At 41.9% G+C, this 10,469-nt stretch overlaps 1 protein-coding gene and 1 long non-coding RNA gene across 3 annotated transcripts; both read left to right on the forward strand.

The window, feature by feature from the left end:
- Nucleotides 1-332: 332 nt before the first annotated feature.
- LOC113006974 (uncharacterized) lies at nt 333-1,002 on the forward strand. 2 transcript variants are annotated; one of them, XR_013901602.1, is made up of 3 exons: nt 333-492; nt 566-736; nt 816-1,002. It is a non-coding gene; the product is annotated as an uncharacterized LOC113006974 (long non-coding RNA). The 2 variants fall into 2 exon arrangements; XR_013901601.1 differs by having other exon boundaries at nt 333-736.
- Nucleotides 1,003-9,351: 8,349 nt separating this feature from the next.
- LOC113006975 (serine/threonine-protein kinase pim-2-like) lies at nt 9,352-10,073 on the forward strand. The gene is made up of 2 exons (XM_080289372.1): nt 9,352-9,709; nt 9,820-10,073. The coding sequence occupies exons 1-2, from the start codon at nt 9,525-9,527 to the stop codon at nt 10,004-10,006; spliced, it is 372 nt and encodes a 123-aa protein (XP_080145498.1). The 5' UTR covers nt 9,352-9,524; the 3' UTR covers nt 10,007-10,073.
- Nucleotides 10,074-10,469: the final 396 nt, after the last annotated feature.

The following is a 10,469-nucleotide window of genomic DNA, read 5'->3' on the forward strand; positions in this document are numbered from 1 at the left end:
AGATTTTACCAAGAGAAGCAGCAGGAAACCACCATGTGTGATTCATTATTCATTGTTGCAAAGAAATCCTTGAATCCGCTGTTCAATCCTCTATTGGGCAATATGTTTGTGGTTTGTTTGCTCTCTCGCTCTCGCCCTCTCTCTCACTCTCTCTCTCTCTCGCCACGGCGATGCTCACTGCGGGCTCCCGCTGCTGGCCCACACACCTGCTCATCACCACACCGGCCGCTGATCCCAGCTGATTACTGCACTACTTAGATGGCGAGTCTGCACTAGTCTTTGCTGGATCGTTGAGCTATCAGTGTCAGTTAGACTTGTGTTTCTGCTTGTCATGGTCTGGTTGGGCACCTGCAGGTCTCAGACAGCGGCTCCTCCTCCTTTAGGCGGAGTCCGGTTGCCCCTCCCTGGCTGACCACCTGTGAGCAATCGTGCCAGCGGTATATCAGACCTGCGCTCTCAACCACTCATCGCCTGAGTATCTGCTATTCCCATGTTAGTTCAGTGGAGCATCCTAAACCTTGTCTTAACGCCGTGTGATGACTGACCTGTCTTTTCTTGTCCTCAGCGATAGCACCCGGAGTGGAGATCTTGTTCCCCTCGCTCCCGTCCTCCTGGACCTGGGCCGCCAGCTGCTTACACAACGTGGCCTGCCGGCCCACCGCTCACCTGCCTGCCTCCCCACGCCTCGACCGCTTCCGGGTTTTCCGCTCCACCTGTCCCCTCCATCTGAAACCAAGTAAGGCAATTCAATTCAACTGCGGAGGATTATTGGTTGTCTGCTGGATCCCTCTGATCGTGATCTCCTCTTGTTCCAGTGCCCCCGGCCCCTACCTAGTCCTGTTTCTACCTCCCCGCTGTCCCCGCTGTTCAGCCGTCTCCTAGAGGTGTCTAGGTCGCCCTCATTATCACCGACGAATCCTACGCGCCACTAGTGTGGTGGCGTCGCTTTGTGTTTCACCTTTGTTTACCTGTGGGCGGAAATAAATCATTTGTTTTCTGTCACCTCGCTTCCGGGTTGGTTTCTGCGCCTGTGTCCATCCCTGTTCCCTCGTGCCGTTGAGCCGTGACACTGCTAACCTGTACTTTGAGAATTTCTTATAATTATCCTGCTAACCTGACGTTTTGTGTGTAGATCGTTTTTGGAACCCGATGCGGAGAGGAGTGATTGAGGGGGAACGTTTTTGTACAGAAAGTGTGGAACAACCTTCTCCCAACCCTGTTTCCCACGGACCCTGGCGACCCGGACCCGTTTCCCCTGCACGTTGTATATAGCCACTTGGTGTATGTGTTCACTGTAAATAAACGCACTGTCCTTCGCTTAAAGGAAAACCCTGGCCTGCGCCTGAGTCTCTCTCGGAAACCTTATCAGTTATAATGCTCAGTGAGTTTTTAAATGCACTCACATTACTTGCTTCCCATGGCTGCTGGAAGGTGAGGTCTTTTCAACTGAGGGATTCGTCTCCTCAGGGCAACAGAAATGAAACAACATGTTGGGAGGATAGTCTTGCTATTAACTGCCGTGTGTGTAAGAAAAAATGGATTCCAGCAGCGTCCAGAGCAGAATTGGAGTACAGTGATCTTTGCACAGTTAAACTTCCTGAAGGGCCTTTTTTAGTCATTATGATTAAAATTCCGCTCACACACATAAAATCCTTTCACAATCCTGTGGATCTACTTTCAAAACATTCCTACTTCTCTGCTTCTATCTCCTAAAGACAAAAGACTTGCATAACACCTGCAAAGACATTTTAATTGACACAAATGTAGTGAATCAGGGCATGTTTCTGGAAAATGACTAATACTGAAGCAGCTATAATAAAGCAAAGCTACATCTATTACTGGAACTCCATCATCAAGAAGAAGCAGAAATGCAAAGGTGCTCCTGTTGTATCTTCTTTTTACATAGACATGGATATTATAACACAAGCATGTTTTCAGTATTAGAAAATTGAAGCATAGACCTGCATTAAATAAGGCTACGTTCACTCTGCAGGTCTTGATGCTCAATTCCGATTTTTTGATCAAATCCGATTTTTTTGTCTGCTCGTTCACACTACAAATAAAATGCGACAGCAAACGCGCTCTAGTGTGAACGCTCAAAGCGGCCGCATGCGCAAAAGATGTCACACACAACGCGCTCTGTTTAGACCCAGACCAACAGTATTGTTTGACTGATGGCCTTAATATAAAGACTTCGGACTTTACGTTTCCCAATTTTTGCTTTAAGTTATTTTGTTATTTACATAATAATGTAAATAACCTAATAAGGATCCTTATTGCTGTTTGAGAGGAGCGGTGCTTCAAAGGATAGCTGCAGATTTCTGTCAGAATCTGCAGATTATACAGAACAAATAAAATGTTCACGTTTCTCCAACGTTGTCTTCCCAACAGTTTAGCTGACATCTATACTGGATGGCCAGGAAGCGTTCGCGATGTCTTCTCCGGCGCTGATAATTGGCATTTGTCTTGTGTCAGTGACGTAAAAGACGGATTTAATGCGACATGACCATCAAACAGCAGTCGCTTTCTAAAACATTGGATATGCATCAAATTCAGGACCACATACGAAAGTGACCCAGATCGGATGTGATAATATCGGATTTGTGCCGTTCACACTGTCACACCATGATCGGATATGGGTCGCATAGGGTCAAAAAAATCTGATTTGATGCGCTTTCCCCTGCAGTGTGAACGTAGCCTAAGTGATATTACATTATCCTGCGTGGCCTTCAGTCTGGCCTTTGTAATTAAAACATTGTGGGCCTGTTGACTCATCATCACATCAGAAGAATCATTTGTTTTTTAGGCCAACCAGCCTCTGTTCCCTGCCAGAAAACAAGAAAGGAAAACCTTGTCAGCCTGTGCTATCCTATCTGCACACCACGTGGCAGAAAGAAAGTGGAGGAATAAAAGATGATCAGCACAAGAAATATATGAAAAAACAGCAAGTGAAAAAGAATGGAAACAAGACTAACAGCACAATAAAAGCTGACTCTCAGTTCATCCCTCTGTGTCCTGTGCGTCCTGTATTTGTGTCCAATCCTGCCTGCCACACAGCAAACACGACATGTCTCCTCTGTGCTGAAGTCTACTGCACCTCTCGCTGTTCTACAGAACAGCCACACCACAAAAAATAAATTGCTGCAAATGGAAAATACAATCTTCTTTTGACTATAATGGTACTGAAACATAAGAAATAGTAACAGCCACAAAAACAAAAGTCTAAAGATGACCTGTGTTCCCTGAAAGCAGCACTGTGGGTTTTCCTGTCTGCAAAGGGGAAAAAGCTTAGAAAAGTTACATGATATTAACCAGGCCAACAGAGAAGAACAGACTGACACTATTGTGTAGAGAATTTGTTAATCTCATATGTTTTGCATTATTGACAAACACAGTTACTATAACAAATTGTGATGTAAGAATAACTTGTCTGATTTTGTTTGTTTTGTTCAGACACAATTTTTTATATTATTATTTTTAATGAATAGCTTCGAGCTCCAGGGCTACAGCCTGTTTTACTATATTTTCACTAATATGTTTCATGTTTTCTGAAAATGCTGATGTCGTTATGGCCTACTGTGTTTAGGAAAGACAGAAAACAGCACAATAATCCCCAGCTGTCAGGCAAACGTACACACTGATTATGTGGGTGCCTGTTCCTGCTCGGACTCCCTTTTACCCATGTATCTGGTTTTTGCCACATGTCTCTAAAGGCTACGTCAATTTACCTTCAAAATGTAGCTGAAAGAATCTCAGGTCTGCTGTCGCTGAGCTGCATAAAAAATTAATGTGCTAGCATTACTATTCATGATTGGAAATGTCTTGCATTGACCAAATATTTGATTTTTGTGCTTTTGGGGTCGCTAATGGACTGCTGTGTAGTTTTATACTACAACTACAAAGATTGATTTTAAATATCATGCATCATCCCAGTAAAAATAAATGAACTGCCTCCACCTGACACCATCATCCTATCATTTCTTGCCTAATTATCTAAGTCTGCCTAAATTAGCTTTTGTTACAGATGTTGTTAATTACCTGAAGCATTTTCTCCAGTAGGATGCACAAGTTGACCTCTCTCTTTTAAAACGATTTTTCAGTCTTTTAGGACTGCTTTCACTGGCTTCCATCTGCAATCCAACTGTCACTTTAGAGGCTCAGTTTCTATCCCCAAAGTCATGCCTTTGGGTATGGCCTTCCAATATGGATTCATCCCACGTTGCACATCTTTCAGGTAAAGCCCGTGAGAAAAAGGGGCTTCCAAGCTGCCCCCAGATCCTCACCACATACCTGAGACGCATGTTTATCCCTATCTATATGGTTGCCTTTTCCCAGGCTTGCTGAATGTGTTAGCTATCCAATCGTTTTTGTTTTTTGACTCCTTTTTTTGTCATTTTGTTCTATTTTTTGGATACATTTTTGCATTGCCCTCCGAGTTTTTTCTGTCTAAGAATTGCCCTGAGAGTGTGTGTCTTATTACTCTGCCAGAATAAACACAGCCTTGCATCTGCACCAGATAGGCTTACTTCCCCGTAAGGGTAAGGTAAGTCAGTTTGAGTACTGCGAGTAAAATGCATTTGATTTCCCCCCGAACATTCAGATTAGTGCAGCATGAATTCATTCATGAGGGGGAAATTACAGTGAGAACATGTAGAGGCTCTGTTAGATGGATAACATAGTGAGTTCAGTGCATTGATGTGACATTGTCCTGAAGGATTTAGTTATTCTCCATGGTTAAAGAAATTGCACTAATTAATTCATATTTATTTAACTTTGGGCTGACTCAGCATGTAACAGAGGCCACACATAATAGAGGACACACTCTTGACCTACTGATCTCCAAAGGCCTGAGCATTTCAAAGGTTACTGTGTCTGATGTGGGCCTGTCTGATCATTACTGTGTTTTCTTTGAAAGTAAAATCTCAGCCCACACAAATATATCAACAACAGTGATAACAAAACGAGTCAGACCTGTTACAGATCGTCAACTTTTCTTTAATGTCAGGTGTGTTTCCAGAACCACTAAAAACTGCTGTAATAAAACCTATACTGAAAAAGGACAATCTTGACAAGACACAAATGAACAACTACAGGCCGATCTCAAATCTCCCGTTTTTAAGTAAGATCATTGAAAAAGCAGTTTCTCAACAGCTCAGTTACTTCTTAAAACAGAATAATTGCTACGATGCCTTCCAGTCAGGTTTTAGACAGAACCACAGCACTGAAACCGCTCTGACCAAAGTGTTTAATGACATATTCAATGACTGGTTGTGCCACAATTTTCTCCAGCTAAACAAAAACAAGACTGAGGTAATAGTCTTTGGCGCCAAAGAAAAACGATTACAGGTCACCAGAGAACTTCAATCTATACATCTAAAAACCACAAACCAGGCGAGAAATTTGGGTGTAGTGATGGATGCAGACCTAAACTTAGAAAAACACATTAAGACAATAACAAAGTCAGCTTACTATCACCTCAAGAATATATCAAGGATAAAAGATCTGATGTCTCAACAGGACCTGGAAAAACTAGTCCATGCATTCATCTTTAGTAGGCTTGATTACTGTAACAGCATCTTTACAGGTCTACCTAAAAAATCAGTCAGACAACTACAGCTCATTCAGAACTCTGCTGCTCGAGTCCACAGCCTCCCAGACACTGTTCAGAGAGGTGTACTGTTTTCCCTCCTTGTAAATCTGACATTTGATGATGGACCACAGGTTCTCAATGGGGTTCAGATCAGGTGAACAAGGAGGCCATGTCATTAGTTTTTCTTCTTTTATACCCTTTCTTGCCAGCCACGCTGTGGAGTACTTGGACGCGTGTGATGGAGCATTGTCCTGCATGGAAATCATGTTTTTCTTGAAGGATGCAGACTTCTTCCTGTACCACTGCTTGAAGAAGGTGTCTTCCAGAAACTGGCAGTAGGACTGGGAGTTGAGCTTGACTCCATCCTCAACCCGAAAAGGCCCCACAAGCTCATCTTTGATGATACCAGCCCAAACCAGTACTCCACCTCCACCTTGCTGGCGTCTGAGTTGGACTGGAGCTCTCTGCCCTTTACCAATCCAGCCACGGGCCCATCCACCTGTCCCATCAAGACTCACTCTCATTTCATCAGTCCATAAAACCTTAGAAAAACCAGTCTTGAGATATTTCTTGGCCCAGTCTTGACGTTTCAGCTTGTGTGTCTTGTTCAGTGGTGGTCGTCTTTCAGCCTTTCTTACCTTGGCCATGTCTCTGAGTATTGCACACCTTGTGCTTTTGGGCACTCCAGTGATGTTGCAGCTCTGAAATATGGCCAAACTGGTGGCAAGCGGCATCTTGGCAGCTGCACGCTTGACTTTTCTCAGTTCATGGGCAGTTATTTTGCGCCTTGGTTTTTCCACACGCTTCTTGCCACCCTGTTGACTATTTTGAATGAAACGCTTGATTGTTCGATGATCACGCTTCAGAAGCTTTGCAGTTTTGAGACTGCCTCATCCCTCTGCAAGATATCTCACTGTTTTTGACTTTTCTGAGCCTGTCAAGTCCTTCTTTTGACCCATTTTGCCAAAGGAAAGGACGTTGCCTAATAATTATGCACACCTGATATAGGGTGTTGATGTCATTAGATTAGATTAGATTAGATTAGATTAGATAGAACTTTATTAATCCCTCGGGTGGGTTCCTCTGGGAAATTCGATTTCCAAAAAAGCACAGCACCGACAGAAGTTACAGAGTTACAGAATATTATATATATATATATATATATATATATATACACACACACACACACACATATATATAAATACAGAGACAATATAAATAAAATATACGAAGGGGATAAATAGAATAAATAGGAATAAAAATAAAAATACAAGTGAATTGCACATTTCAAGTATTGAGTCTATTGCACCGTTGACTATTTACAAAAGTATTGCACAAAAGGTATTGCACAGTGAGGTGAAGAGGCACTACAGCTTAGTTGTTCCCCCCTCCTTTGTCCTCCTGTTTCCCCTCCCTCTCCCCTCCAGGGAGGAGTTAAACAGTCTGATGGCGTGTGGGACAAAGGAGTTTTTAGATTAGATTAGACCACACCCCTTCTCATTACAGAGATGCACATCACCTAATATGCTTAATTGGTAGTAGGCTTTCGAGCCTATACAGCTTGGAGTAAGACAACATGCATGAAGCGGATGATGTGGACAAAATACTCATTTGCCTAATAATTCTGCACTCCCTGTATATTGTCAAAAACTAAAGTGTACATAGCAGTTGTTGTATCTTGTTTACTGTATCACTGACAGATAATTTCAAAGTCAAGTGAACGCTACATTATAGTGAGATATTGTGTAATGTGAAATACTGTAAGCAAATGAATAAACAACCTCATTCTTGCTAAACCTTTGACTCTGTTTTGTTTGAATCCAACTGTTTTTTGCAGATGTAAATAAAACATGTTGTTACTTTTATTATTATTAGTCCTTTATTTATCCAGGTAAAAAATCTCATTGAGATTAAAAATCTCATTTCCAAGAGAGACCTGGCATCATAGCAACAAAAGTCACATACCACATAGGTATATAACATTTAAAACAAATACAATATCCCATACAAACATGTGTAAAATATACAATAACAGATCAAATTAAGAGTACATTAAAAACAATCAATTTTAGTATTATTATTATCATCATCATTGCACTAAATACATTTTAAATAAAGGATACTTTGATATACATTCTACTGTAAGGTTGGAAATGTATTTTCTTCACCCTAAAATATATTTTGAAATGTATTTTGGTTTGAAACAAATATATTTTCAATTTCAAAAATATATTTTTTGAGCATCACAAATACAACATATATTTACCACATATTTGAAATATATTTTGGCCAGGAAAAATGTAATGTATGGGTATAGTCACTGACATAAAGCGATTCCTAGAAAGTAGATTCTGTTCATCTGGATGTGGTATTTTCTGTGAGCGAAATGTTTCATCACTCATCCAAGTGACTTCTTCAGTCTCAGCTGAAGTTTCAGGTAGTGATGTTAATTCAGAGTGAGCTGTTTAAATAACAACACAGCATTTTATATCAGCAGATATGGTGGGTGAAATTCAAAATATACTGACAGCTCTCCAAGTAAGACTTCAGTATTAAATAAAACGGCCCGGTTATGAAGTGGAACTTTAATCTCAGCCAAATCGATTTGCTCAGGAACAAATAAAACACTGAAATAAACATAACATTTAGATGTTATCTCCATCCACAAAAGTCACAGATGATGAATGCTCGATAAAATGGGGGTAGCGAGAACATTTTGAGCTACTTGACTTCGATGCGTCCTTTGAATTGGAACAGTACTTGGTCTGTGACTGATGATGTATCACAAGTCCGCATATTGAGAAACGCCTATGGACTGCATCGAGATAATAGGGAGGAACACATCGTAAACCGTGTGGTGTTTTTGAGTTTCTTTGGGTTTCTGTTGTTGTTGGGTAATGTTTGATCTCTTAAGTGTGAGCAGTGCACTGATGTGAGCGAGCACTTCCTCAGTCAGTATCACTGCGGTCCTCTGCTTGGCAGTGGAGGTTTTGGCTCAGTGTTTTCAGGACAGAGGCTCTCTGATGGACTACATGTAAAAAAAAATACACACCTGTATTTATTCATTTAAAAAATTTGCACTTTCTCTCCATTATCATTATTATTACAGTTCAAGAAGTTTATTTTATTATTTTATTGTTTTAAAATATTTTACTCTTTTTTTAACCATCCAGGTTGCCATTAAATTACAACTGACAAGTGGACAACACTGGTGAGTGATACTTAAAATAAATAAATAAACTAAATGTGTACAAAAATGCACAGGGTGTTTTGAGTGACACATGTGAAACAAAGCTACGATTGTTTAGCTCCGTCTTCTGCTGGTGGCTCAGGGGAGCTGCAGCTGTGGTGTGCAGTGGTTGAGAAATTTGTAACAGTTAGGGTTCTCTTGGTTTATTACTGTGAAGGTTTTGGTTTCTGTATTGCATTTCTATTTTCCACGGTTCTTCTTGGTTTGTGATTTTGTAGTTCTTATGTTTGGGTTTCCATGTTCCCTCTGTTGCAGTGTCTGAACTTACTGTCTGTAAGTTCAGCCTGTGTTTCCTGTTTTACTTTGAAAGTTCGTATCTCATGTTAATGTGTCTGGTTTTGGTTCCTCTGTCCCGTCAGCCCTGATTTTCCCCAGCTGTGTTTCCCTTCTGTCTCTCATTCACTGATTGCTCCCTCTGTGTATTTAAGCCCTGTGTTTTCCTTTGTCTGGGTCATGATATACCATCTACTATGCTGTGTGTTCTGTCTTCCTGCCAGCCTGCCAGTTCAGTTTTTTTGGTACCTTCAGTTTAGTTATTTTATGTTTCAGCAATAAAGCTGTTTTGACTGCACTATTTTGCTCACGTGAGTCTGCACTTTGGGTCCTCCTACCCACCACTCCTGCATGCACACAGCTTAATCTTCTTCTTTGTTACGTCAGTCAGATGAGATCAATCACGTTCCCATGCAGATTGCACCGCTGCAGCTGCTGTCAGAGGACGGGGGGCACCCTGGGGTCATCCACATGCTGGACTGGTTCGAGGTGGAGGGGCGGGGCTTCCTGCTGGTGATGGAGAGGCCTCTACACTGTCAGGATTTGCTTGACTTGATCACGGAGAGAGGAGCTCTGTCAGAAAGCCTCTCACTCAGGTTTGCGCTCCCGCCCACCACCTTTGAAGGAGGTTGAAAGGAGGTTAATGCATTCTGCTGCAGTCGTTTAGATGTCTGTTAACATTCTGGTTCTTTGTTCTTCCCAATAGGATTTTCCATCAGGTGGTTGAGGCGCTTCTATTCATTCACTCCCGCTGCATCGTGCACATGGACATCAAAGACGAGAACATAGTGGTAAACACCATGACGATGGACATCAAAATCGTAGACTTTAGGTATGGGGCGTTGCTTAAAGACGTCATGTACAGCGAGTTTCAAGGTAACCAGTCATTCTAAGGCTACATCCACATGTACACGGGTATTTTTGAAAAGTGCACAGCGTGACATCAAAAATGATGCACACCTTTGACGTTGCGTGACTAAATCTCAATTTTCCTCATCCAGACGTAAATGGAAAAACTGAGTTTTCTAAAATCTCCACCTTGGGAGCAGTTTGCACAGAAAAAGCTGCATTTTCAAAAATACCCGTGTACATGTGGACTTAGCATAAACCTATAGCATCTTTTCCCCCTTCCCCTACAAAATTCCTCCCTGTGCCGAGTTTCGCATTGTAACCCTCCTCTCCTCACTTCCTGCGTCCTCAGGAACCCGTGTCTACAGCCCTAACCCTCACACTCTGCCTGTCAAACACGTGGCCACTGTAGCAGCTGCAAACTGCTCTTATCTAGCACTCGTAGTAACACAAGCTAAACGTATGCCCTCTGTTGTTCTGTTGCAGCACTGTATACCGCCTTAGCTC

The sequence above is a fragment of the Astatotilapia calliptera genome, chromosome 15, assembly GCF_964374335.1.
Source record: "Astatotilapia calliptera chromosome 15, fAstCal68.1, whole genome shotgun sequence".
NCBI classification, from domain to species: Eukaryota; Metazoa; Chordata; class Actinopteri; order Cichliformes; family Cichlidae; genus Astatotilapia; species Astatotilapia calliptera.

Coding starts and splice junctions, on each gene's coding strand:
- LOC113006975 (XM_080289372.1), top strand. CDS start 9,525: ATGCAGATTGCACCGCTGCAGCTGCTGTCAGAGGACGGGGGGCACCCT. Junction 9,710..9,819: donor TCAGAAAGCCTCTCACTCAG/GTTTGCGCTCCC, acceptor TCTTCCCAATAG/GATTTTCCATCAGGTGGTTG.